Genomic DNA, 26,994 nt, shown 5'->3' on the forward strand with positions numbered 1-26,994 from the left:
AAGTGCTGCATGCACAGCGGAGAGTCCTGGAAGGTGCTGGCAAGAGCATCCTGCGGGAACAGGGCTCTGGGCTCTGGCTGGAACAGCCTGGTTTTGCTGCAGTGACCGCAGGCAGGAGTTGAGGCAGGTGAAGAGGCAGCGGGCAGCTTGTGTTTGTAGAGGGCCTGGGGCTGCCCCTCTGAAGCTCCACCTGGAAACGCACTTGGGGGAATACGAGCTACAGCCGGAGTGCCTGTCCTGAAAGGACCTGAAGTCATTCAGCCTTGCCAGCTTTTCTTGAGAGTGTGTTGGTGTTCCCCAGGACAGTTACACATTTGGGGAAATGCCTTTGGAGGAAAGTGCTTCCTAGGGAGCTTCCAGCGAAGCAGGTGCAAGTGTCCCCCTTTGGCTCTCTGTGGTCCTTTCACTGCCTGAGGCCCGTTGCACTTGGCAGAGGGGCAGGGCAAGGGAGAAGGCTGTGAAGAGAAGGTTTGGCATCCACCTGGACCTGTGGAGACCAACCCAAGCAGCAGGGCGTGTTCCCCCCTTTGGACAGAGGCGTGAGCAGGAGCATCTCTGTCCAGCCGTGAGCCCCAGAGCTCTCTCTGAGAGCTGTGAATTAAAAGGCCTTTACACACACACTTTTCACATCTTCCCTGTCTGCTGTGTTTCAACTCTTGGCAATGTGCATGTGGCTCTTGCTTGGTGGAAGCTGCTGTGGCCCAGGGCCAGCACAGAGCTGGGCTGGGTGGGCCAGGCAGCGTGGAGAGTCTTGGCTGATCTTGGTGTGTCCCTGGCTTCAGAAAAGGCTGGGAAGGTTTGCCTCCCAAGGCGTCCTGCTCATTGGCTCTCCCTGTGCACCCTGGAGAGAACAAGGTAGGCATTTCTGGCAGCTGGGCATCAGCAGACCTGAAAATGGGGGTGTGTTGTGGAGCGAGCCCAGCTGAGATACCCTGAGACGAGCCCAGTGCTCCTCGCTCCCCTGTGCTGACACGTGAGCGTTTGTCTGGTTTTGGAATGGCCCTGGCTGTGTGAGGGGTGCTACGTGGACACGAGACAGCCGGTCCTGTCCCGCTGGGTCCCAGCAGTGCCTCACAGCAGTCCTGCATCCATGTCAGGATGCTGGCCAAGAGAGGTCCTGGAAGCTGAGGCAGCTGATTTTAAGCTTGTGCAGGTGCCTACAGGCCAAGGCCAACGGTGTTCCCTCAGGATACAGCACTCCTGAGGGGTCTCCCTCATTCAAAGAAATCAGCTGACAAATGCATTGTCAGCCAAAAGCCCTTTGATTGACCTGGCAGGAGGGCAGGGGTCAGCACCCCACTAAAGTGTTTCTCTGCCACATATAAATTTCAGTGGGTTGATGTAGGAGTTGTATCAAAATCACCATCCATCTTTACACTGCTGAGGTGATTCCATAGGCAGCGGGTTAGAAATACATTGTGTCAGATTCCCATACTTGAAGCTGATGTCCAGGCCCTGGCCAGGAGCGGTCTCGATGCCCCAAAGCAGCACAAAGTCTTCCTCAGGGCTTCCCTGCACAGGGCTGATTCCACACTTGCCCTTAGTTCTTCTGGTAGACTGTGTCTAAAGCTTTTTGTCAGGTCACTCTCATGTCAAGTTAGGCCATCAGGTTTTTGTTATGCTAAGTGGTGCTAAGTACTTAGGCATGTCTGTGCTGATTACTTGTTTACTCATGTGAATTGCTTGTGCTTACTCATGTCAAACCAAGGCCTTGTTCCATCCCCAAAGGTGCCTGAGGCCACCCGCTCCTTGTGGCACCAGTTGCTTTCCTGTGGAATGTTCTACCTCCCCGAGGGTAAAGAGGGAGCTGCAGAAAGAGCTTGCCAGGCTGCTCTCCATCCTTTCCCAGCACTCCTGGTGAAGTGGAGAAGTCCGAGCTGAGCGCAAAGGTGCAAATGGAGCAGCCGTGCACAGGAAGGCTCGGTGGGAAGGATGATCCAGGATCCATAGGCCTGGCAGCCTGAGCGTGCTCCAGGGGAAGGCCTTGGAGCAGATCCTCCTGAGTGCCATCCCACGGCACCTGCAGGGAACCAGGGCGTCTGCTGGAGGGTGGGAAAGCTCTGCAGAGGGACGGGGACAGCTGGGGCTCCTGGCGGGGTGTTGAGGGCTTCTGTGCGGGAGTTTGGGGGGCTTGGTGCTGGTGGGGTGTTGGAGAAGGAGTTGTCTGGAAGGTGAGAGGTCTAGGCTGGAATTTGAGTCAGTTTGAAGGCAGCATCTGTACTTTGGCACAGCTTTGGTTAGGGAGGGCAGAAGGAATATCTGTGACTTTTCCTCTTCATGGTCCTGATTGTCCTGCAGGGAACAAGAGGGGAGAGCTGTACTTTACTGGCCACTCAGATATCTGTACCAGGGGGAGGATTAGCCCTTTTGCCATCTACTCAATTCTTTGAGCTACTTTTCTAACACTGAGTGGACTTTGATTTCTTGAGAGCTTTTATTCCTTAAGAGAATGAGGATATTATCATCCGTTCATAGAAAACCAAAGAATGGCCCTTGTTTTTTCCCTTTTTTTGTGTAGTGTTATGTTCTGTAAAGTGACCCTCAGTGGATGAGGTTAAGGCAAATGAGTTGCTGCTTTGAGATGGGAAGCAAAATTCCAATTCTTCACCTCCTCAGGCCATCCCAATTCATTTGGGAAGTTTGCAACTTTTTGGAACTACTTGAGTCAAGCAATGGGAAGTAAAGCTTTCCTGAATTGAGGATTCTTACTTGCAAGACTATTCTGTGCCTTCACCGCTAAGGTGTTTTTGTGCTGAAGGCAGTAACTGCAATGAGAAAATAATTTCAGCATGGAGTAAGAGCTTCTGACAGAGACCAAGTGTTGCCAGCGTTGCTCCAGGTGCTCCTGCCTACAGCCCCTGCAGGCAGGAGCGCAGCCCCCAGTGCACGTGGCCTTTGGCCCCCTCTGGCACAGAAGCCCCCCATGGGCACAGGTCTCTGGGGCAGGAGACGAGCACCGGTGCTGCCAGGGCTCGGGGGGTGGCAGGTCTGCTTGGGCAGGGACTGTGCCACACCTGCTGATGTCAGCGCTCCCCGGGCCCCAGGGGTCAGAGCAGCATTCCTGCCATGGCCCACACGTTCCTTGTCTGTGTCACACCCGCGGGTTTAGGATGGCCACAAGCCGGGACGTGTCCCAAGGAGGCCGTGCCAGCTTCTGTGGAAGGCCCCGTGCCCTTCCCAGCACGGCTGCGTCGGCAGCCCTGCGGGCTCCTTCTGCTGCCCCGAGCCTGCAGAGCAGGGCAGCGTTTGCTGATGGTTTCAGCCATTCCCAAAGATCCTGTCGGGCTGTCTTAGACACTTGGGGTGAGGGATTCCTTCCAACCTGAGCCACTTTGGGTGGGCTGGGGCTGGCCCCAGGGCAGGGGGCAGTGTGTGCAGGGGCCCTTTGTGACACGGGGCAGCACGGTCACCGTGGCATGGAACGGGACAGCGTGTCCAAGGGCCCTTTGTGACACGGGGTGACATAGGAGCTGGCGGTGACAAGACCACGCCACAGTGCTCGGAGCACGTGACGGGACAGGACGGGACAGAGCGGTGCCGTGAGGAGCCCCCGCACAGCGCACTCGTTCGTGTCTGACCCGGAGCTTTTCTGAGGCGTTATTCCTGCAGCTGACCTCGAGGCCAGACCACAGGACTTGGTGACCCGTGGCCTTCCCGAGGCTGCTCTCCTGCAGGTGTCCTCGAGGGCAGACCGTGGGACTTGGTGCCCTGGAGGCATCTCCCATCCCTGCCACCGGTGCCCTCGAGGCCAGACCACAATCCTCGACAGGAGTCTCCTGTCCTTGTGGCAGGAGCCCTCAAGACCAGAGTGCAGGACTTGCTGTCCTGTAGCCTTCCTGAGGCTTCTCTCTTGAAGGTGCCTTCCAGGCATGACTGCAGGCCTTGCTGACTCGGAGCTTTTCCGAGGCATCTCTCCTGCAAGTAGCCACAAATCCAGTCACTGACATGGAGCAGAGACCCACGAGAGTGCCCAAGCTGGCCTGGGTGGAGGAGAGGAAGAAGGCCCTGGAGCTGGCCCAGCACAGGAGACTGAAGAGGTGGTGTGGTTCAAGCCTCAGCAGGAGGGTGAGTGGCAGAGCTGGGCTGCTGGGCTGGTGGCTGCAGCCAGCTTGGCCACATCCCATCCCATGGCATCCCATGGCATCCCATGGCATCCCATCCAATCCCAGCCCATCCCAGCCCATCCCCTGGGCACTTGCCCATGGACAGGACTAAAGAGGGGCTGGGCAGACACCCCACAGCCGTGCTCCATCCCCTGGGCCATCCCAGGGCTGTCCCTGCCTGGGGAGCGCAGGGCTGGGCTGTGTTCTCCGGCCTCTCCCGCAGCCCCTCAGCTCAGGCTGCGCTCGCTCTTTGCCAGGTGCAGCCGTGCAGCGCACACAAGAGCAGGAACACACCCGTGGCCTCTTCCACAGAACAGCGCAGGTACCTGCCGCCATCCCCAGCTGGGCTGGGCCTGCTGTCACCGCTCAGCCGAGCACCACGCTTGGAGCATCCCTGGCTTCCTGCCTTTCTCCTACAGCTGGTTTTCAAATTCATCAAAAGGATTCGGGAGGAAGAGAGCAGCACCATGGGCACAGGGCTCAGAGCATATTCGCACATCTTCAAAACCAAGACCTGTGCTGCCCTGCTGGATATGCTCGTAGAGGAGGGGTTTTGCAATCCAAAGCAAGTAAGCAGCCTGTGGCCAGGGTTTGATACTCCCAGGAATTGCTTGGCCTCCTAAGCCATGCCTACTGGTCACTGGAAGCCTTTGAGGCCATGGCAGTGTGGTGGGAAGGGAAGGACTTCTCTGGGGAAGCTGGGGACATTCCTCCCTCTGGCAGCTTTCCAAGTCTCCCCCTGCCTTCTCCAGGTGCCTGCCATGGTGAGGTACATCCACCAGTGGCTCATGGCCAGTCAGTTTGCTGAGCACAGGCTGGACAGGGCCCTGCTGGATCTCACCAAAGAACAGCCTGCTTATGTAGTAATGTGTCCTGGTTTTGGGCAAATTTGGGAGAAAACGTCCAGAAGGAGCCCCCAGAAAGCAAACCCCCACAGCCCCACCCCCACCTGGCTCGGGAAGAATTTCCTCAGAGAGTAGTGGAAACAACGTGTTTATTGAGCAGGCAAAGCACTCCCCAGCACAAAAAATGAACAACACCAGATGACAAAAACTCTTTCACCACACTGAAGAGGTGACAAATTCAGAAAGTCTCTGCTGGGAGTGGTTGCCCAGTTCTCGGTCTCCGGCACTGGGGATAGCTGCTGCAGGTCACAAAATGCTGGCTCTTGGTGTTTCTTGGTGTTTCCCAGGTCCCAGTCCTGAGCAGGTTCAAATGGTATTCAGGAAAGGTAAAGGAAAAAAAACAGTCCAGGGAAGAAATTGGATTGCCTAGCTAAACTAACTAATAAGCAAAAGCAAGGGCAAAAGCAAAAAGCAGGAGCAAGAGCAAAGTGAAAGCAAGCAAGCCAGCAAGCAAGCAAGAAAGCCAGCAAGCCCTAGCCTCTCTCCTAGACACAAACTGTGAGGGAAGGTGAGCCGGCTGATAAAAAGACAAAACAAACCTTCACTTTTCGGAGCCAGTCCCGAAAGCATAGAACATAACATCAAGCATAAACAGAACACACAATTGGGGATGCAAGCACCATAATGTCACCCTAGGACATTCCACCCCTTATCTCCGAATTGTCAACATAACTACCAAACGTCATGTAAAAACTTCATCAAGTAAAAACTTCCATCTTTCACTTACTCAGACACATTTCCTTCCATCTCACTTGCTCAAACCTTTGACACACATTTCCTTCTATATCTCTTGCTCAAACCTTCAGCATTCACACATTTCCATCTGTCTCAGGTCTGTCTGGTTTAATGTACAGACAGTGGCAGTAACATCCAGCCAACAGTGATATTTGCATATGAGGCTCACCCCACAATCAGATCTCCCTGAGGTACACATCGTGTTGTTCCATATTTCTGCATTATTCACCGTGTACAACCTGGTCCCTGAGCAAAGACAGTGCCACCAATGGGTTTGTCTGTACTCGCGGCAGAATTGATCCACACTGTCTTCCCTAACAAACCTCTGATATGTGCCACTGGGACTTTATCTTCGTCTACTATATTCAGGGACTCAGACTGGGCAGGACCTCTCCATTGGTGGAACCTCGGGTGTTAACTAACCAGGTGGCCTTTGCTAAATGCTGCTCCCAGTTCTTGAAAGATCCCCCACCCAATGCTTTCGAGGTGGTTTTTAACAGTCCACTGTACCTCTCCACTTTGCCTGAAGCTGGTGCATGGTAGGGGATATGGTGCACCCACTCAATGCCATGTTCCCTAGCCCAGGTGTTGATAAGGCTGTTCTTGAAATGAGTCCCGTTGTCAGACTCAATCCTCTCAGGGGTACCATGCCTGCTCAGGATTTACTTTTCAAGGCCCAGGATGGTGCTCAGGGCAGTGGCGTGAGGCACAGGGGAGGTCTCCAACCATCCCGTGGTGGCTTCTGCCATTGTGAGCACGTAGCGCTTGCCTTGGCATGTCTGGGGCAGTGTGATGTAGTCAATCTGCCAGGCCCCCCCATACCTGTACTTGGACCACTGCCCACCATACCACAGGGGCTTCACTCACTTGGCCTGCTTGATCTCAGCACACATCTCACAGTCATTGATAACCTGAGAAATACTGTCCATGGTTAAATCCACCCCACGGTCTCGTGCCCACTTGTGGGTGGCATCTCTGCCCTGATGGCCTGAGGCATCATGGGCCCATCGAGCTAGGAACAACTCCCCCTTATGTTGCCAATCCAAGTCTATCTTTGACACCTCTATCACTGCAGCCTGATCTACCTGCTCCTTGTTTCGGTGTTCCTCATTAGCCCGACTCTTGGGGACATGGGCATCTACATGACAGACTTTCACACACACATTTTCTACCCAAGAGGCAATGTCTTTTCACTCATCAGTAGCCCAGACACGTTTTCCTCTACGCTGCCAGTTGGCCTTTTTCCACCTTTCCAGCCAGCCCCACAGAGCATTAGCTACCATCCAAGAATCCATATAAAGGTCTAGCTTTGGTCACTTCTCTCTCTCAGCAATGTCCAGGGCCAGCTGAACGGCCTTGACTTCAGCAAGTTGACTTGATCCACATTCTCCTTCAGTAGCTTGTGCTACGTGTTGTGTGGGGCTCCATACGGCTGCTTTCCACTTCCAGTTCATCCCTACGATTCCACAGGAACTGTCAGTGAAAACATCGTATTGAGTTTCCTCTGCTGGTAGTTGGTTGCATGGTGCACCTTCTTTAGCCCTTGTCACTTGTTCCTGCTGCTCTCCGTCAGTGAGACCAAAGTTCTCACCAGCAGCCAGTTTGTAATTATCTCCAAAATCCCAGGGCGATTCAGGTTTCCAGTCCGGGTGTGCTGCATGATGAGAGTAATCCATTTGCTCCATGTGGCAGCAGTGTCATGGAGGGTAGTGGGAACCTTTCCTTTAAACATCCACCCCAGTGCTGTCAGTCAGGGTGCCAGGAGGAGTTGTGCTTCTGTGGCAATCACCTCGGAGGTAGCTTGAACTCCTTCATAGGCAGCCAAGATTTCCTTCTCTGTGGGAGTGCATTTGGCTTCAGACCCTCTGTAATTTCAGCTGCAGAATCTTAGTGGTCGGCCTCGAGTCTCCCCAGGCACCTTCTGCCAAAGGCTCCAGGACAAGCCATTGTTCCCAGCTGCAGAGTAGAGCACATTCTTCACCTCTGGTCCCGTCCTGACTGGGCCAAGGGCTACTGCCTGAGCAATCTCCTGCTTGATCGGGGCGAAAGCTTGTTGGTGTTCAGGGCCCCAGAGGAAATGGTTCTTCTTGCAGGTGACCAGGTAGGGAGGGTTCACAATCTGGCTGTACTCGAGAATGTGCATTCTCCAAAAACCTATGGTGCCTAGGAAAGCTTGTGTTTCCTTCTTGCTGGTGGGTGGAGACACCGTGTTGATCTTATTGGTGACCTCAGTGGGAATCTGACACAATCCGTCTTGCAACTTTACCCCCAGGAACTGGATCTCTCGGGCAAGTCCCTTGACTTTGGTCTTCTTGATGGTGAAGCTGGCTTCCAGCAGTAACTGGATGATCCTCTCTCCTTTCTCAAATACTTCCATTGCTGTGTTCCCCCACACAGTGATGTCATTGAGGTACTGCAGGTGTTCTGGAGCTTCACCCTTTTTCAGTGCAGCCTGGATCAGTCCATGGCAGATGGTGGGGCTGTGCTTCCACCCCTGGGGCAGTCGGTTCCAGGTGTACTGCACGCCCCTCCAGGTGAAAGCAAACTGAGACCTGCATTCTGCTGCCAGAGAAGTGGAGAAAAACGCGTTGGGAATGTCAACAGTGGCGTACCGCTTTGCTGCCTTGGACTCCAGCTCGTACTGGAGTTCCAGCATGTCCAGTACAGCAGCGTTCAGCGGTGGAGTCACTTCATTCAAGGCACGATAGTCCACAGCCAATCTCCATTGAGACTTGTGCACAGGCCAGATGGGACTGTTGAAGGGTGAGTGGGTTTTGCTGACCATCCCTTGGCTCTCCACCTAACAGATCATTCTGTGGATGGGGATCACAGCACCTCGATTCGTCCGATACTGCCAGCGATGCACGGTCAAGGTGGCAATTGGCACTCGCTGCTCTTCCACCCTCAGGAGTCCTCCTGCAGATGGATGCTCTGACAGTCCAGGCAAGGTGTTCAATTGCCGAATGTCCTCTGCCTCTACAGCAGCTGTGCCAAAAGCCCACCTGAGTCCCTTTGGTTCTTTGTAGTAGCCGTTCTGGAGGAAGTCTATGCCCAGAATACCCAGGGCCTCTGGGCCGGTCACAATAGGATGTTTCTGCCACTCCTTCCCAGTCAGGCTCACCTCGGCTCCCAACAGGGCCAATTGCTGTGATCCCCCTGTCACCCCAGCAATGGAAACAGGTTCTGCCCCTACATGTCCCGATGGTATCAGGGGACACTGCGCTCCAGTATCAACTAAGGTGTCGCATTTTTGTGGCTCTGATGTGCCAGGCCATCGGATCTACACTGACCAAAGATCCGGTTTTCCCGTGCCTCTCCTTGGCTCGAGGCAGGGCCCCTCTAGCTCTGGTTATCCTTTCTTCCCTGAGCATTCATACTAGAGGTACCTTCAAGGGGATCTGACAGATCATACCCGGTAGCTCGGTCACCGGAGGCTGAGTCTACCTTCACCTTACTGTAATCCTCTCAGTTAGTGTTTCCCTCCTTGAGTTGACACGCCCATGCTGCCAGGACAGAAGTGAGTTGATGTACTTCAGACCTGATTAGCATAAAAAATTTGATAATCAGAATGCCTTGGCAAGAACAAACAGAGCTTTGAAGACTGCAAGAAGACTGAATCAAGAAAGAAGATTGAATCAACTTCTATTAGCTAGAGATGCTGCAAAATGGATGTTCGTTTGTGATGATTAACCCAATTATTGTAGAAAAAATTACTAGTCTTCCTAGAATTTGTATAAGCATATGTAGTCCATGTGAAAAACACGTTCACTCTCCTGTGAAAATGTAAAAAGTTTAATAAAGGACAATAGGAGACAAGGACCATGGAGCAAAGGTTATTTATGGCTGGGTGCATCTTGGCACTCAGCCAAGACCACCCTGTTACCTTCAGGGATCCCCCTTAAATACCTTTTCCCTTACATCAGCCTGTTGCATATTCATAGCCCCTTATGCATATCCATAAACGAGTTTACATTTTCCAGGAGCTATTTTACATGGCCCCTCTTTGGGTCTGCCTTTTCAGAGCATGCGTGTTCCTTGGCTGGGGTTTGGCTCCTTCTCTTTATCCCTTCCAGTTCGGGCCTTGATCCGCACTGCCTTCAGACGGTGAGTGCTGATGGTTGGCAGATCTGTACAGGTGTGCTCATCCTGTGTTCATTGGATGTTATCCCATCCAAGCAGGCATTTTAACACAAGCATACTTCCATCAGCTATTGCACTACTGTGTCTAAGCCTAATTAACAACAAAATTTAAAACTATATATTTGGAACAAAGTTACTTTAACATCACATATATAAAATCCATTTTAATATTTGCGAAAAGCCAATATTATAATATATATCTAGAACACTTCTCTCCTGCAAGTAAGGGCTGACACAGCTCGGCTTCTTCAACCTGGGCAAGAGACTTAGACTTGACCCAACTGTGGCCTTCCAGTACCTGAGGGCAAGCTACAGGAAAGATGGACAGGGACTTTGTATGAGGGCAGGCAAGGACAGGACAAGAGAGAATGGATCCAGGTGGAAAGAGAGTCGGTTTAGGTAAGGAATTCAGAAAAAAGTCTCTCCTGGAACAGGTTGACCAGAGAAGGTGTGGCTGTCCCGTCCCTGACAGTGTTCAAGGCCAGGCTGCATGGAGCTCTAGACAAGCCGGGCTAGTGCAAGGGGTCCCCAGCCACAGCAGGGGGGTTGCAGCCGTGTGATTTTTCAGATCCTTTCCAAACCAAACCATGCCACGACTCCACGATTCTGGGATACTTCCCCTCCTCATCCTCTGGCAGAAAAAGGATCTTGGCCCCAAGTTCCACATTGCAGACCGTGTCTTTTGGCAGCCTGCAACTGTCTCAACCGAGGATGAAAAGAGATGACATTACTGATACGATTTCCCTTTTCTACTCGAAAATTAAATGCTCCACTCCTGTCCACTCTTGCAAAAGTGTCTGAAGAGGCAATTCTTCCCCATGAAATGCTTCGTCTCAGCCAAAGAAGAAAGAAGCCACAAGCCAACACGCTTCTTTATTGCTACATTGTTTGATTTGGTTACTTCTCGAATAGGAATTACTTTGGGGTTTTATTTGTTAGTTTCTCTCCTTCGTTCCGCGGGGCGCGCGGCAGCTCCTCCGTTGGGTTCGCGGAGGCAACGGAGGAACGTTCGCGAGCTCCGGCGGTTCCGCAGCAGCAGCAGCAGCAGCAGCAGCAGCAGCAGCAGCAGCAGCAGCAGCAGCAGCAGCAGCAGCAGCAGCAGCAGCGCTTCTCTCGATCGGTTTTCCGCTCGACTTTCCACTCGCTCCCCATCCCCTTCTCCCTCTCACACTCACTCTATTCCCGTCCCGTCCCGTCCGTGTTCTGCCTCTCCCAGCCCGGCTCATGCCGCGTCCCGCAAGGCGCCGCTCGGCGGGGCCGCCCCGTGCCCGCCCCTGCCCGTCCCGCCGCGGAGCCGCCTCGGCCGGGCTCTCTCCGTACTGGCTGTGGCACTTCTGGAAGTGCCTCTTGCTCTGGTGCTGGCGGAGCAGCGCGGTCTTTTGGCTCCGCCTGGTGCGGGCTCTGGGCCGGCCCCGGCCGAGGCCCCGGCCCCGAACCAAGCCCCTCCCGCGGTTCCGCCCGCAGCCGCCCCGCTGCCGCCCCGCGCCCGCCCCGGCCCCGACAGCATCGCAGGCAGCTTCCCCGCTCCGAGCTCCGCCGCTGCTTGGCTTGGCCGCCGGCCCCGAGCCGCCGCAGCCCGGGGCGGCTCGGCAAGCAGCAGCGCGCCGGGCGGTCGGGTTCCCGGGGCAGAAGAGCGGGAGCGCGGTGCCGCCCGCACGGGCGGAGAAGCCTCCCCTGGAGCAGCTCTACCGGGAGGGCCCGCTGCTGGGGAGCGGCGGCTGCGGCAGCGTTTACTCCGGGACCCGGCTCGCCGACGGCGCCCCGGTAAGAGACGGGGCCGGAGCGGAGGGGGCGGCGGGCGGCGAGCGGCGGGCGGGGAGCTCAGCCCGGCGCTCGCCTTGGCTTGCAGGTGGCCATCAAGCGAGTGCACCGCGATCGCATCTCGGAGTGGGCGCGGCTGGTGAGTGAGCGGGGCCAGCGGGAGAAGCCGGCGGGGCGTGCCGGGCGGGGCTGAGGCGAGGCCCGGCAGGGTGGCAGCCGGAACGCTGCGAGGGCAGCGAGCGGGGAGTGAGCGGGGGCCGCGCAGCGTCCCGGGCCGGGCAATGGCCAGCGGCGCTGGGGCCGGGCAGGGGATGCCCAAGGCGCGGCGCAGCATCGGCCCCGCTGAGGGCATCGCGGTCCCCCCGCAGCACAACGGCGCCCTTGTGCCCATGGAGCTGGCGCTGCTGTGGATGGTGTCGTGCCCTGGCTTCCGCGGCATTGTGCGGCTCCTGGACTGGTTCGAGCTGCCCGACGGCTTCGCGCTGGTCATGGAGCGTCCGCAGCGCTGTCAGGACCTCTGGGACTTCCTGGCTGAGCGGGGGTTCCTGACGGAGCCCGTGGCGCGGGGGCTGTTCCGCCAGGTGCTGGAGGCCGTGCGGCACTGCACCAGCCGCGGCGTCCTGCACCGCGACATCAAGGCCGAGAACGTCCTCGTCGACCTGGCCACGGGCGAGGCCAAGCTCATCGACTTCGGCTGCGGCACGATCCTCCAGGACACGTTCTACACCCGGATGTCAGGTGAGCCCAAAGCCGGGGCCCAACCGGGCAGCAGAGGTTCCCCCCTTTGCTGGCAGAGGGGGAAGAGGGAGGCAGGGAGAAAGGGCAGGAGGGGGAATCCTTCTTCAGCTGGCTGCAGCCAAGTTGCTTTTCGGCGGGGCAGGGGCTGGCTGTTGTGGAACGGGAGCTGGCTGGGAGGGAGGGAGGGAGGGAGCAGCATGGGCCTGATGAGCTGTGCCCGTGTCCCATAGGAACACCGGAGTACTGCCCACCGGAGTGGATCCTGTTTGGCTGCTACCATGGCCAGCCAGCCACCATCTGGTCCCTGGGCATCCTGCTTTATGACCTGGTCTGCGGGGACCTTCCTTTCCATACAAACAGGGACATCGTCCAGAGCCAACTCTTCTTCCCGCCCCGGGTGTCTCAAGGTGGGGATGCGCCTTCAAGGCTCGGGAGGAAGAACGGGGTTGGGAGGGGGCAGCTGGCACAGAAGCGTCCCGCTCCAGCAGCTAGTGAGGAGGTTGATCTCCTGGGTTAGCTGGAGGAGGTGGCACGTGTGCCTCTGTGCTGCTCTCCTCCGGAAGGGAGGATCAATGGGAAGCTTTTGGCTGCAGCTCCGAGCACTCCTAGTGTGGCCTGGGCACCGTGGAATGTGGGATAGCACGGACAGGAGCCTTGTCCCGCTGAGTGGCGGTTTCTGGTTTCTCTGCAGAGTGCCAGCACCTCATCAGGTGGTGTTTATCCATGGAACCCGCAGACAGGCCATCACTGGAAGACCTTTTTGAGCATTCTTGGCTGCAGGAGCCCTGCCTGGCCCAGGAGACAGCAGAGATCCATCCCTCTGCTCAGTAGGATCCAGGAGCCCAGCAAGTACCCGCTGCACACGTCTCGTGGCACTCCAAGAAAACCCCGGAGCGTTTCCCTGTGGCCGCGGCCCGGAGGAGAGAGCGCAGCCAAGGAGATGCTTCCTCTGGTCCCCGGCAAGTTGTGGAGGGAGCGTCTCAGTGCTACCCGTCCCATTGGAGAAGTGGTGGCAGTGCAGTGAAGGTGCCACGGACTGGAACAGGGGAAACATCCCCCTGCAGCTCACTGGCATCGAGATGAGCCCGCAAGCCGAGGCACAGCTGGCGTGTTCTTCTGGAGCACCACGTGGAGCTGGGAACCCCATCCTCGAGCTGGCCGCTGGCGGGGCAAAGCCGAGTGGCTTTGTCTGCGGCCCCTTCCTGGAGGACACGCTCTGTGCCCCGATGAAATCAAGATGAGTCCCCAGCTGGCGCAGGGGCGGAGGGATGCTCGAGCTTCCAGGCATGGCAGGGCTCGGGCTGGCCACGCGCCGTAGGTTCCCCGCTTGGCGGCCCTGGGGAATATTAATTTTTCCCCCGGCCGCCAAGCTGCTTTTTGGTGGGAGAGGGGACGGGTGTTGTGGAAGGGGAGCCGGCTCCTGGCCTTGCTGACAGCTTCTGCCAGCCAGCCTGGCATGGGCTGGGGCGGGGGCAGCCAGCCTGACAAAGCATCCATCCATGTGGATGGGGGCAGCAGAGGGGGACGGGTTCTGAAGCCGTGCCCCAGCTGATCTGCTTTGTAGGCCCTTGAGGAAGGGGTGCGTTTAAGGGCAGGAAAGGTGGGGTTTTTCCCCACCCATGGACAGGTTTAATTCTCGCATGGAGTGCTCAGACCCTCCTCAGGCCCGTGAAACGGTGACAGGCTTTGTAGCTTCTTCTTGTTTCCAGGTCTTGTTTAGAATTGATTTCATGAAATTGTTCTTTGTTTTCCCAGGAAGATTACACCTGGTGCCCAGACCGGACGGGCAAGCGCCTGCACCGTCCGTGGAGCACCTCCAGTGCCAGCGCTACCCCAGGGGCCACGGTCTGCGGGGACATCCCCTTCAAGAAGAACGAGGACCTCGTGCGAAATCGGCTCCTCTCCTGGCAGCAGGTCTCCAGAGGTGGGCACCCGGCTCCACAGCTGGGCTGGCAGAAGGGCTTCGGGCAGAGGGCAGCAGGCACACGGGCATCCTGCCCTTACAGCTGCTGAGGAGGCTGCTGTGCTGTGCTTAAGCAGAGGAGGTGGAACATGGCCTGCCACGCTGCCCTTCTCTCGAAACAGAGAATGGCTCGGGAGGTTTGGGCTCTGAGCACAGCCAGCAGCCTGGCCCAGGCCCAGGCCATGGTGGGACAGGGGGACAGGAGCCTTCTGTGACTGACCGTGGCTCTCTGGTTTCTCTCCGCAGGCTGCCAGCACCTCATGCCATGGAAACGGCTCCGCTCGGCCTGCCAGTCTGGGAGGGCTGGAGGGCAGCGGGTGCTCATTTGCTGTCAAAAATAAATTGGTTTTTTTTTTGTCATGTCACGATCACAGCATTTCTTTCATCCTTTTCCAAGGTTTTGGCCTCCCTTCCTCCAGGCTAATCTTTTTGTGTCCTTCCTCAGCCACTTGATGGCATTTGGCAGGGGGGGTTAAGCAATGTTAAAAGTTCAACAACAGCTCCTGTTGCCAACTGCAGCAGCCCCTTCAAGAGCCCTGAGCTACCAGCGAGGTCCACGTCTGCCTTGCAAAAGGGAGTGGTTTGCAGCCATGGGGTTGTCGCCCTGCTGCAAAAGCTGGGAGGAAATAACAAGTGGCAAAATGCCAATTTGGCTCAAGCCCTGCCCAGGTTCTTCATCTTTTCCCTCTGCTCAGTGATAGGCAGGCAGGGCTGGACTCCAGCGAGGTTCAAGCTCTTGGCGCTCCCTGGCATCAAGGGGATCAAGTCAACTCTTGTATGCAGTGACTGCAATAGAGCTCCTGAAGGAAAAAAGGGAATGTCATGAGGTGGGGCCTCCTTCTTGTCCCCTTTGTCTGCCCAGGAGCCCCTTGGAAAGGGAAATGCCCACACGGGTTTATCTGACTCCTTCCCAGCCAGCCTTTCCCTCACTCCCGGGTCTCATTTGCTCCGCAGGCTTCACCAGCTCGCTCAGCTCGGAGGAGCTCTCAGAGGAGAAAACGCTGCCTGGCGTGGGGCTGTCTGATCCCTGTCTCATCTGGATTCCGTTTGCCCCGCTCCCTCCCCCATCCAAGAGACCCAAGGATGCCCCGCAGCCCCACGGTCCTGCAGCAGATGCCGGGCACATTCCCTCCTCCGCTCCTTGGTGGCCCTGGGGAGGCTCCAGAGCCCTCCCTGTGTGTGGGACAGCTGCTGCAGCACCGCTGTGCCTGCGTGCGAGCAGCGCCCGAGGAGCAGCTGCGCAAGTTCTGAGTCTGAAGCGGAATCCTCGGCGCACACAAATGACAACTGGCATCTCAGGGGCTGCCAGGAGAAGCTGAATCCATCTGCTCGCTGCCCTTTCGAGCCATAGCCTCGCCGATGCAATTGGAAGAATTGCCCCTGCCCAGGAAGCTCTCAGGTAGAAGAGAGGAGCAAAAGCCACGTGTTTCTGAAACACGAAATGTCAGAATGAGGTTCCTTAACACTAATTTGCTATTTAAGAGGGGATCATTTATTGAGGCCTGAGGCCCAGTGAGGGATAAATCCTAACCTGACGTGGACATGTAATTCTACCAGTGTGTTGTTCATATACAGTCGCTAAATGCCAATTACAATTTACCCATTTCCATAAATCCCACCCCAAGTTCCCAGATTCAGTCCTTGTTTTCTCTATCACTGCACCCTTGAGCCAGATGTGTTCTTCTTCTCTTCCAGCCATCCTTGCTGGGAAAGCAGCCCCTGCATGCCTTTTTCCTGTGCTGGAAGTTCACAGGCACGGTAAAAATGGAATGAACCCTTTGGGCACCAAGGCCAAGGCTTTGTGTGGCCAGGCAGGGGCAGGCAGGAGGCAGAGCTGTCAGCAAAGGAAGGGGCCAGCGAGGTGGGGCAGCCGGGGGATGACGACAGCCTGCAGGGACAGAGGCCAGGGCAGGGACACCGCAGGACAGCCTGGGCTGCAGAGGGCACAGGGATGTGCAGCAGCTGCAAGGCCCTGACAGAGCCAACCTGTGCAGCCCTTTGGCCATGGCTGCTGGCCCTGGGCCTGAGGCCACAAGGGGACAAGTGACCCTTGCAGCCCTGGGGCCTCATGGCCTCCTTGTCCCTGCTCAGCAGCCTGGCAGGGGCCGCCCCATGGTCCTGCCCTTGGCATGGCACATCCCCACATGGCAGTGCCCATCCCGGGAAGAGCCCTGAGCAAGGAGGGAGGGACAGGATCTGCCTTGCCAGGGGCTGGGGCTCAGCCTTGGCCCTTTGCATTCCTGAAACACATCCAGGTTTGCTCAGCGCCAGAGACACCTTTGCCTTGTTTGTCCCCACCTGTCATCAGTGCCTCCAGTGCTCTGCTCTGCCTGGGGCCTGGGGACACTTTGATATGAATTGTGTCCTTGAGTGGAACCCATTAACAGTTAAAGAAAGTTTGGACTTTGAATCTGACTTTTTGAGTTCTTGAGAAGTTCTTTGAGCACACTTCAAGGGACTGGGTCTGATGCAAACAGCACCAAAGCCCCAGAGGTCATTAAAGTCCTGGTGCTGTGTCTGTGCTGCTGAGCTGGGCCAGGCTCCTGGCCCCGAGGCAGCTCCTGGCAAGGGCAGCGCTGCAGAGAGACAGCTCTGGCCAGGAGCAGCTCCTGTGCACAGCCCAGCAGGGCTGGGGCACTGCCAGGGCATCCCAGGGACACGAGCAGGGCACAGACAGAGCTCACAGGGGCTCAGCACTGGCAGGGGCTGTGGGGTGTCCCAGAGGGGGCTGTGTCACAGCAGCACCTCTGTGGCTGTGTCACGGAGGCACAGAGCAGCTGTGATGTCAGAGAGGGGCTGTGTGACTGCACAGAGTGGGTTGTGAGAGGTCACAGACTGGGCTATGACATCACAGAGTGTGAGGTCATCAAGCAGCTATGGCATGACAGAGGGGACTGTGTGACATCACAGAGCAGGGTGTGACATCATGGCATGGCTGTATGACATCATAGAGCGGGCAGTGAGGTCAAAGTGTGTGCTGTGACATTACAGAGTGGCAGCATGACATCACAGGGAGGGTTTTGTGGCATCACTGAGGGGGTTGTGACATCCCAGGGCAGGCTGTGACATCATAGAGAAGGGTATAAGGCAATAGAGCAGATCCTGCCATCATAGAGGGTGGCTCTGTGACAACAGAGAGTGGGTTGTGACATCACTGGGCAGCTGTGTGACATCACAGGGGTGTGTGACACCACAGGGGCTGTGTGAGGTCACTCCACCCCAGCCCCCCCTCACAGTTCCCCCAGAGAAGTCCAACGCTGCTCGTGCACAGCGGGGTCCCCTGTCCCCCCGGGTCCCCCCGCCCCCGGCGCCGCAGCCTCCCCCAGAGGATGTTCCACGAGATCGACCCCAGAGCCTGACACGGGGACGGGGGCTGGGACTTTAGGGGGTGGGACAGGGGGACAGGAACCCACCGGCAGCGTCCCCGTGTCCCCCAGGGCCAGAGCCTGGGCCAGAGCTCCTTCACCCTGTTCCCAACGAGGGCTTGAGAGCGCTGAAAAAATCCCCAGCAAGGGATCAGCAAAAGCCAGATTTAATATTAAGCGACAGCACCACAAAGTTCCTTGGCAAGAGTCACTCTGCTCCTGACTGGACACTGCAGGTACAGAAAAGGAAACAAAGCAACAACAAAACCAAACAGAATCCAGGCAATCAAACCAGAAATGAGCCAAGACCTGGGGCTTTCCTTCCTATGGAAAAGAACTGTCCTTCTCATCCAGGTGCCCATGGCCAGAATTGGGATTTCACCTCCTACACTGCCTGTTGTGACAGACTGGAGGAGATTGTTGGCTGGAAACATTTCATGTGTGGGGAGGAAGGGGCAGGTCCAGCCTTGCCCTGCCCTGGAACCCCAGCCCTGCCCTGCCCTGGAACCCCAATCCCCCCAGAGCCTCTATCCCAGCCCAGCAGTGTCTGCCAGTCCCTGGCACAGCACAGGCAATGCTCCACAGCCACCTCTGGAGCCCCCAGCCCAGCTCATGAGTGACCAAATGACCCCAAGTCCCACCTGGGGAAGGGCCCAGGAACACCAAGGGGTATTTAAGGCTGAGCACAAGGCAAGCACACATCTTGACCCTACCTCCCCTTGGAATTTCTATTTTTTTGAGAACCACTGGAATCCAGGAGTTGGTAGCTCTGTGTGTGCTTCTCTAAATCTTATTTTTCTCTATTTCTGTGTCTTCTTGTGAATTTTGATTAACTTAAATTGAACAGGATTGGAGGTTGTGAAGTTGAATGGGCCAAGTTAATGCTTTGGGAAGTGTTTTTGTTGATTAAATGTTGTATAAGACCTTTTGCCAAAGTTTCTCTGATCTTCTAAAGTTCCCAATAACGGCTGTTTTGTTGGTTTGAGCTCATGAGAATCTCTTGTTGGTATTTCTCCAGTGCATCCAACTCAGAGGACACAAACAATTGTAATTCCTCTTAAATGTCTCCTTGAGAGAGTTGTTTGGGGGATGGGAGTCAGGGCTTGTGTGTCCTGCTTGGCACAGCCCAGGCAGGGCTTTCACAGCCACATTCCACACTCCATTTCCCATCTGGAGCCGCTGGTGCCTCTGAGTTCTGCTGCCCCAGCCCCAGGGACGCTCTCCTTGTCTGCCCATTCCCCCACGGTCTCTGGGCAGGGATGGCCTCAGTGGGGGCTGCTGACATCCTCAGCAACTTGGAGGCTGCTGCTGAATTTTACTGCTCCAGAGGCTTCTTCAGCCTTCAGCTTTTCAGTTCAGCATTTCAGTGTCCCAGAGCTCATTAACATTCAGAACACATTAACAAGCCAAACCTCTGGGAATAATGTAAGTGTTCAAATAATTTGTGGTTAATTAGCCCAATTACAGAAGCCTCTTCAAAGTGAATACACTACATTTTAAAATACAGTGAGAAAATATTTTTTTGGTCCTGTTCAGGTTTTTTTTCCCTGTTAATACATTGATATGTGCACTCTCCAATTGACACTGAATCCAAGTTCCTCCTCATGCCCTTGGAACAGATATGAAAATCAAGACCCTTCATGGCTGACAATCAGTCAGACTCTGTCCCTACCCCCACCCCAGCATTTCCCCCATCCAAGCCCTGGCACTCAGAGCAGCCTTGTGCAAATCTGAGCTCCCTCCAGCCCAGCTGCACCTGCAGGTTTCAGCTGCTTGGCTCCCACTCCCACCTGCTTTCCTTGGAGAAGGAGCTGCCTGAGACACAGAGGGATGTTCATTTCTTGTCAGCCAGCAAACCCAAGGGAAGGCACAGCTCCATCAAATGCAAAAGTCATTCCTCTGCTGGATATTAAATCCACTTTGCACAGCAGACAGTCTCAGAGCAATGGAAAACACCTTCTGTGCCCAGCACAGATCCCAAGGTCCCCTTAACCCCTCCCTGCCCTGATTCTGCCCAGATTTGCTCTTTGCACACACGAGTCACAGGCTGAAGTCAGGAGCTCCCTCCATGCCCAGAGGGAGGAAAAGAGGGAAAGTGGATGAAGAGCTCTCCTGTGCAGAGCCAAGGTCCAAGTGCCCCTGCAGTGGGAACCACAACTCATCAGGTTTGTGTCCTTTGGGCTCAGGGGTGGTGACACTCAGAGGCACAGAAAGATTTCTTGACAACAAATACAAGTTGAACATTTGAACAGTTTAATAACCATCACAGCTCTTCCCTCAGCTCTCTGTGATGTTCCAGCCATCCCCAAGGAACTTCTGTACAGGAACAGTTTTAGACAAAGACACAAGAAAACGTAATTCCATGATAGATTAAAAAATAGTAAGATGTAATTAATATTTATTTGAACTTCAGAAAGATTGGGCCACTTCCTGATGTGCAAAGAATGAAACCAGTCCATTCAGAGACATTTGAATGACCAGAAAGCATCTGGAGGGGGAAATCTGGGTGCAACGGGAAGTACATAGATCCACCTGGTCTAGTGCAGAGATGTCCTTAGACATGGCCATTTCAACAGAAGAACTGGAAACACCTGAAGGAAGAGGGAGAGGAAAGAATAAACAGAATATTGGTGACTCGAGGAGATGGGAAGATCAGTATTTCTTGTCATTCTGCCATCAGTACTTCAGAAAATTGCTGTTTCTTAAAAGTACTCAAGTGATGCAGATAATAAAAAATGTCCTTGTATAATATGAAATGTACAAGTATTAACACCTGTGCCCCTTTCCAGGCAGACATCAGCTGTGTGCCCATGGACAGGCAGTGCCACTTGTGCCCTGAGGTGCCGAGCTGGGATTGGATCTCTCAGAGAGGAGCTGAGGGAGAGCAGAGCACCTTGCAAGCTGCAGGTCCCTGCCAGCCCCGCAGGGCTCCTGTGCCATCAACATCTGCTCTGCTCCAGCCTGAAACAGGGCCCAGCATGGTGCCGGGACCATCAGAGAGCTGAGGTGTGTGCTGGAATTCAATGCCCTCCCCATGGCGCAGCAGCCCTGCATTTCCCTGCTCCAGCCTTGGTCTCCAGCACAGCCATGGAGGCTCTTTGGGCTCCTGAGTGTTCCTGCTGTGTCCATGCCCCCAAGGGCACAGAGCAGCCTCCTCTCTCGGGCACTTGCCTGTTTTCCATGCCTTGCACAGGCGCTGGCCCTGCCCCACAAGGCCTGGGCTGAGTCCTGCCCTGCACGCTCAGCCAGGCTGGGATGGACACTGATGGTTTCTGTGCCAGGCTCTCTGAGCCCAGCCCAGCTCCCTGCAAGCTCTGCCAGCTGCCCTGAGCTCTGTGCAGCACCAAGGGCCTCTCCCCAGCACAGCCCAGCCGGCTCTGGCCCCACAGCTCTGCTCAGCCCAGGCTGCTCTGGCCACTGGCCCCACGGCCTCAGCCCCTGGCCAGGGCACAGCAGCAGCTGCAGCTCAGCCAGGACTCAGCCCCAGCCATGGGGGAAGGGGCTTGGCCAAGGCCAAAGGAGGCTCCCTGGCTGCCCTGCTCCCCTCGGGCTGAGGTGCTGAGAGCTCTGCAGCCCCTGCTGCCATCCCATCTGCCCAGGCCAGCACAAGAGCCCGGCCTTGGGGCCCTCCAGAGCTGCTCCTGCTCCAGGCCCAGGGCCCATCCCAGAGCTGGGGCAGCCACAAAGCTGTGCCCATTGCTGGTCACTGCTGCTCTGATGGGGATGGATCCTCAGCCACTTGGAGGCTGCTGATGAATTTTCCTCCTCCAGAGGCCTTTTCTTTCTTGAGCTCTTCAGTTCACGAACTCAGTGAAAAAGGCTCATAACTATTTATTTAAAACTCCCAAAAAAGAAATGCTGCTGGGAATAATTGAAGTTTTCAATCCTTCTGAGGTTAGACAGATTTCAGTAGTGTATTTAAAGTGAATATACTGTTTTGAAAACTATGCAGAGAGAACTGTTTTGTCCTGTTTTCTTTTCCTGTTTTTCCTGTTTGTAGTTTGATATCAGCATTGTCCAATTGATATTGACCCCCAGCACCTCCTAATGCAGTGTGAATAGATGTGAAAATCAAGACCCTTCATATCTGGCAATCGATAACACTTTGTCCCCAAACCCTCCCCACCATTCCCCTCATCCAACCCCTGGCACTCAGAGCAGCTGAGGAATGGAGTCACACCCAGGGGTGTCCCCAGGGCTCAGGACTGGGGCCAGGTCAGTGAAATCTCTTGATTGCTGATCTGGACGAGGCCATCGAGGGCACCCTCAGTCAGTTCCCAGGTGAGCCCAAGCTGGGTGGGAGTGTGGCTGTGCTGGAGGGCAGGAAGCTCTGCAGAGGGATCTGGACAGGCTGGAGCCACGGGCCCAGGACAATTGGATGAGGTTCATCAAGGTCAAGGGCCGGGTCCTGCCCTGGGCTCACAACCACCCCAAATCCCTGGCTGTGCCCTGCCCCTGATCCCCACAGCCTGTCCTGTTTCCTTCATCCCTGCATTGCCAGGGACTTTCTGGGACAAGGGAGCTCTGCTCTGGGGATGGAGGGAGGTCCAAGTGCCACCACTGGAGTGGGAACCACAACTCATCAGGTTTGTGTCCTTTGGGGGTCAGGAACTGGTGAGACTCAGAGGCACAGAAAGTTTCTCTTCATGGCCAAGAGACCACGGTTGAACAGGACACAATTTAATAACAATCACACTCTTCCCTGAGCAACGTGCAACGTCCCAGCAGTGTCTGATGAGTCCACCATCCACAAGTGATTTCCATATTAAAATTAATTTTAGACAAACGTGGTTCTGTGATAGATAATAAACACAATTAATTTCTTGTATCAGGATGCTCATCCTGCAGTGGGGCCAAAACATCTCCAACAATTCCTGATTTGCAAAGATGTCAGTGGTGGATGGAGAAGGGAGGTCAGGCTGCTTTTGGTGTTGAGGAAATGCTGAAACCAGCCTGACTCATTCCATCTCCTCCTGGCCTGGCTGATCTCCCCTCTTGCCCCTTCCACCCATTGGCTTCTGTCTCCCACCAGGCCCCTGGTGAAGATCCTGGCTCCATGTTCTCCATCCCCTCCTCGCTGGCACTGCCAGACTGGGATGAGGAGCCCCTCAGCCTTCCCTGATCTGGGCTGGACAAGCCCAGCTCCCTCAGCCTCTGCTCACAGCCCAAGGGCTCCAGCCCCACCTTGGAGGCCCTTCCCTAACCCTGCTCCAGCTGCCAGACATCTTTCCTGCCCTGGGGAACCCAAACCAGGCCACAGGGACCTGGATAATCCACGTCCTTGATGTCCTGGTCACACAGCCCTGGCCCCTTTTCCCCATGTCAGGCTCTGGGGTGGATCCTGTGGAACATCCTTTGGTGGGGGCTGTGGCTCCAGGTGGACCGGGGGGATACCGGGGGACAGGGACCCTGCTGGGCATGAACAGCATTAGACTTGTTGGGAGAACCTGTGAGGGGGAGCTGGGGCGGAGTGACCAACCCAGTGACCTCACACAGCCCCCCTGGGATGTCACACAGCCCCTCTGTGATGTCACAGCCTGCTCTGTGATGTCACAGCCCATTCTCTAATGTCACACAGCTGTTCTCTGATGTCACAGCCAACTCTGTGATGTCATAATCTGCTCTGTGATTTCAGACCTCTGTCCCATGATGTCACAGCTGGCTCTGTGATGTCACAGAGGCAATCTATGATGCCATAGCTTCTCAATGACCTCACATAACCCCCTCTGTGATGTCATAGCCCACTCTGTGACCTCATGTTACCAGATGATAAATTGGCTTTGGGAGGAGCTATCCCCCGTGCACCCGGCTGAATAAAGAATGCTGCTTCTTAATGCTGCATTGGGGTTAAGGAGTACCTGGTACCCCCTTTTTGGGAAACCCTGGACTTCCCAATCCTGGGCTCAAAGACCCCCTGGAACTCCCTTCTACCTCTCCATGTCCCTGCCCCCCATTTCTGTGACCCTGAGACCCCCCTGCACCCCCATTCCTGAGAACTGACACACCCTTTTACCCCTTTGCCCGGCACTCAGACCCCCCTGCACCCCCTTACCCGGCACAAACACAAACTGTTCCTGGCCCCCCGCCTCTCCCCGCCCCCAGCCCCACCCTTTTCCCTGACCTGGGACCCCTGGGCCCCCATTCCTGCCTGTCCCAGCCCCCAGCCCCTCCTTTCCTCACACTCAGGAGCCCTGGCACCCCCTTTCCTGGGCACAGGATTCCCTGGACACCCCATCCCAGCTCTCCCAGTCCCTGCACCCCATTTCCTTGACTCTGAGCCTCTGAACCTCCTTCCCAGCTCTGCCAGCCAGGACATTGGGATAGCCAGAGTTGGGATATTGGGATAGCCAGAGCTGGGATATTGGGATAGCCAGAGCCAGGATATTGGGATAGCCAGAGCCAGGATATTGGGATAGCCAGAGCCGGGATATTGGGATAGCCAGAGCCGGGATATTGGGATAGCCAGAGCCAGGATATTGGGATAGCCAGAGCCGGGATACTGGGACAGACAGAGCTGGGATATTGGGACAGCCAGAGCTGGGATATTGGGATAACCAGAGCCAGGATATTGGGACAGCCAGAGCTGGGACATTGGGACAGCCAGAGCTGGGACATTGGGATAGTCAGAGCTGGGACATTGGGATAGCCAGAGCCGGGACATTGGGATAGGCAGAGCTGGGACATTGGGATAGCCAGATCCGGCTCAAAGACAGGAACCGGCCCGTAGCCGACAGTGACCTGGAGACGGGGCTGGTACAACCAGAGCGGGGGGAGTGGGGGGAGCCAGGGGCTGGGCTGAGATCTGTGGGAATGGAGGACTCTGAGGGGCTGGGATGGGATCTCTGGGGATGGGGGGGATCTCTGGGGCTGGGATGGGAATCCAGCTGGGACACGACTCCATGGGTCCGTTCTCTCCTCATTCCCAGGTCTGCACAGGGTGCAGGTGGTTTCCAGCTGTGACCTCCTGTCCAACGGAGTGTCCATGGATCCCACCGGTATGGCTACGAGGGCTGGGATTTCGTCTGCTTCCAGCTGGGATCTGGGAGCTTTGCAGTGTCCGACGGTGCCGCCTGGATCACCCAGAGGTGCTGGGAATCCAAAGGGATCATGGTGGAGCAGATGAAGCATTACCTGGGACACACCTGTGTGGAAGGGCCCCCAAAATACATCAGATATGGTCGGGAGGCTCTGGAGCACAAAGGGGGGGTGTGGGAGGGGAAGGGCAGCACCAGGGGAGTGCCCTGTCCCTGCCCTGAGCCCAGCACGAGCCTTTCCTTGGGTGTTGTGTGCCCTGCCCGGGGCAGGAGGGCACTGCCGGAGCGGCTTTGGTGGCCCCGGGCACCCGGCCCAGCTGCAGCCACTGCAGGGCTCCTGGGGAATGTTCCAGAGCAGAGCTGAAAGCCAACAACAGTTTCTGGAGGGGATTCTGCCCCTGGGCCTGCGCTGGGAGCCCACGGGCAACAGCCCAAAGTGCTGGAGCTCAGTGTCCCTCGGCCAGGCCATGTTCCCTGGATGTGCCTTGTCCCTCAATTGTGCCCTGTCCCCTGTCCCTGTGCCCTGTCCCTTGGCTGTCCCCCCTATCCCTTGGCTGTGCCCTGTCCCTCGGCTGTGCCCTGTCCCTGTCCCCTGTCCCTCAGCTCTGTGGGGCCGGGGGTGGCAGCAGGACCTGGGGCAGCCCTGGGGGAGAACAACCCAGAGCCCCAGCTGGGCCAGTTCCCCCAGTTCCCCCCAGGTCACTCCCAGCATGGGCCCTGTGGCTCCCAGTCACCCCCAGTATGGTCCCAGTCACTTCCAGTTACACTCAGTGTGATCCCAGTATCATCCCAGTCACTCCCAGTATCATCCCAGTATGGTTCCAGCATGTTCCCAGGTGTGTTCCCATTCACCCCTATAATAGTTCCAGGCACTCCCAGTATGGTTCCACTCCTTCCCAGTATGATCCCAGTATGAACCCAGTCACTCCCATTATGCTACCATTTGCCTCCAGTGTGGTCCCAGTCACTCCAAGTCACCCAGTATGATTCCAGTCACTCCCAGATACTCTCAGTATTATTCCAGTAACTTCCTTTATGATTCCTCTGTGATCCCAGTCACTCTTGGCCTTTCCTAGTAAATCCCAGCTGCCCCCAGTGTGCTTCCACTCACTCCATCCCGCTGCCACCGGAGCTCTGGCATGTCTGGACTTGTCTCCATGCTCCCAGCTGCAACATCCAGCCGGGCAAAAGTGTCTCCGGGGCGAAACACCACAGTGGCTGCTATTTGGTTCAGCAGCAGGGCCAGACAAGCCAAGGCACATCCTGTCCTCGATATCGGTAACACCAATATTTTGGCAACCTGACGTGGAGGCTGGCCCGACCCTGCCGCACCGATGGGACACTCCGGAGCTCTCGGAGCCTCACAAGACCATGGAGAGGCTTTAAGGCAGCTTGGCGTCCACTGGCAGAGCTTTGAGGACATAGCTCTCCAGGAGAGACTTTGGGCTTTATCCACAGAATGCTTGTGGATGTCCTGCACCTGTGGGAAGCGCACCTCCTTTTTGGTGAGCCAGACCTTCCCAGAGGAAGAACAGGGCAGCTCCTCCTGCCCCGAGGAGTCCTGTTCAGGTGAAGAGAAGACCCCGCCGGACCAGGACACCGATTTGGGTGAGTATCCCCGCTCCATAGCGGGGTGGGGAGCTCAGAAACCGTCCCTGACGAGGGACTTGTTCTTTTTCGCTCTTCTTTCGAGCACGGCAAGGCTGCGCAGCCCCGCGGGGTCGGGAGCGATAGCCCCGGACGGCGCGGCTCTGCCGTTTTTAAAACCCGCGTGGCAGCGGCAGCGCCGCTGGCTCAGGGGGAGCGGGGGGCTCTGCCCGCCCCCTCAGCGCAGTGCGGGGCGTTCGGATTCTCCCGCGGCACAGCGGGCGGCGGCGGCGGCTCCCGGGAGCGGCGGGAGGGCGCGGGCAGCGGGGGCAGAGCCATGGCTCGGGCTTTCTCGCCGGGCGTGGGCGGCGCTGAGCCGCGGCTCCTCCGCATGGCGCGGGGGATCCCTGCTGCTGCCGGCGGCAGTTTTAAAAGCCGCACAGGCAGCTGCGCTGGGCAGGGCTAAAAGCTGCGTGTTTTCGCTTCTTAACCGCGGTTTTTGGAAATCGGTAGCGAATTCGGGTTTTTTTTTTTCTCGGTGTGAGGTTGGGCTGTGCATTTTACGTCTACAATGGGGGCTAAGCTAAGCACAGCACAGAAAGGCGTATATTATCAGATTATAGGAATGCTAGTTAGTGGAAATGTATAGTTTTCTAAGGGAAA

The 26,994-nt window shown here is 56.3% G+C and overlaps 1 protein-coding gene, 1 long non-coding RNA gene and 2 pseudogenes across 2 annotated transcripts in view; 3 read left to right on the forward strand and 1 right to left on the reverse strand.

The window, feature by feature from the left end:
- Positions 1-26,994, reverse strand: part of LOC137464036 (zinc finger protein 208-like) — a 1,110,012-nt pseudogene that overhangs the window by 998,219 nt on the left and 84,799 nt on the right.
- The window catches only part of LOC137464035 (zinc finger protein 850-like), a 1,110,255-nt pseudogene that overhangs the window by 989,800 nt on the left and 93,461 nt on the right, over positions 1-26,994 (forward strand).
- LOC137464052 (uncharacterized) overlaps positions 3,450-26,994 on the forward strand; it is a 103,666-nt gene continuing 80,121 nt past the window's right edge. The window contains exons 1-2 of the long non-coding RNA XR_010994061.1: positions 3,450-4,065; positions 4,361-4,425. This is a non-coding gene — a long non-coding RNA (uncharacterized lncRNA). The remainder of the gene's footprint in view (positions 4,066-4,360; positions 4,426-26,994) is intronic.
- LOC137464067 (serine/threonine-protein kinase pim-1-like) lies at positions 11,108-15,596 on the forward strand. The gene is given in 9 exon segments (XM_068175383.1): positions 11,108-11,647; positions 11,733-11,783; positions 12,013-12,382; positions 12,613-12,789; positions 13,074-13,198; positions 13,200-13,277; positions 14,138-14,306; positions 15,300-15,355; positions 15,534-15,596. Coding segments are annotated over 9 exon segments (1,629 nt in total).

This window comes from Anomalospiza imberbis, chromosome 35 (genome assembly GCF_031753505.1).
Source record: "Anomalospiza imberbis isolate Cuckoo-Finch-1a 21T00152 chromosome 35, ASM3175350v1, whole genome shotgun sequence".
In the NCBI taxonomy this organism is placed as follows: domain Eukaryota; kingdom Metazoa; phylum Chordata; class Aves; order Passeriformes; family Viduidae; genus Anomalospiza; species Anomalospiza imberbis.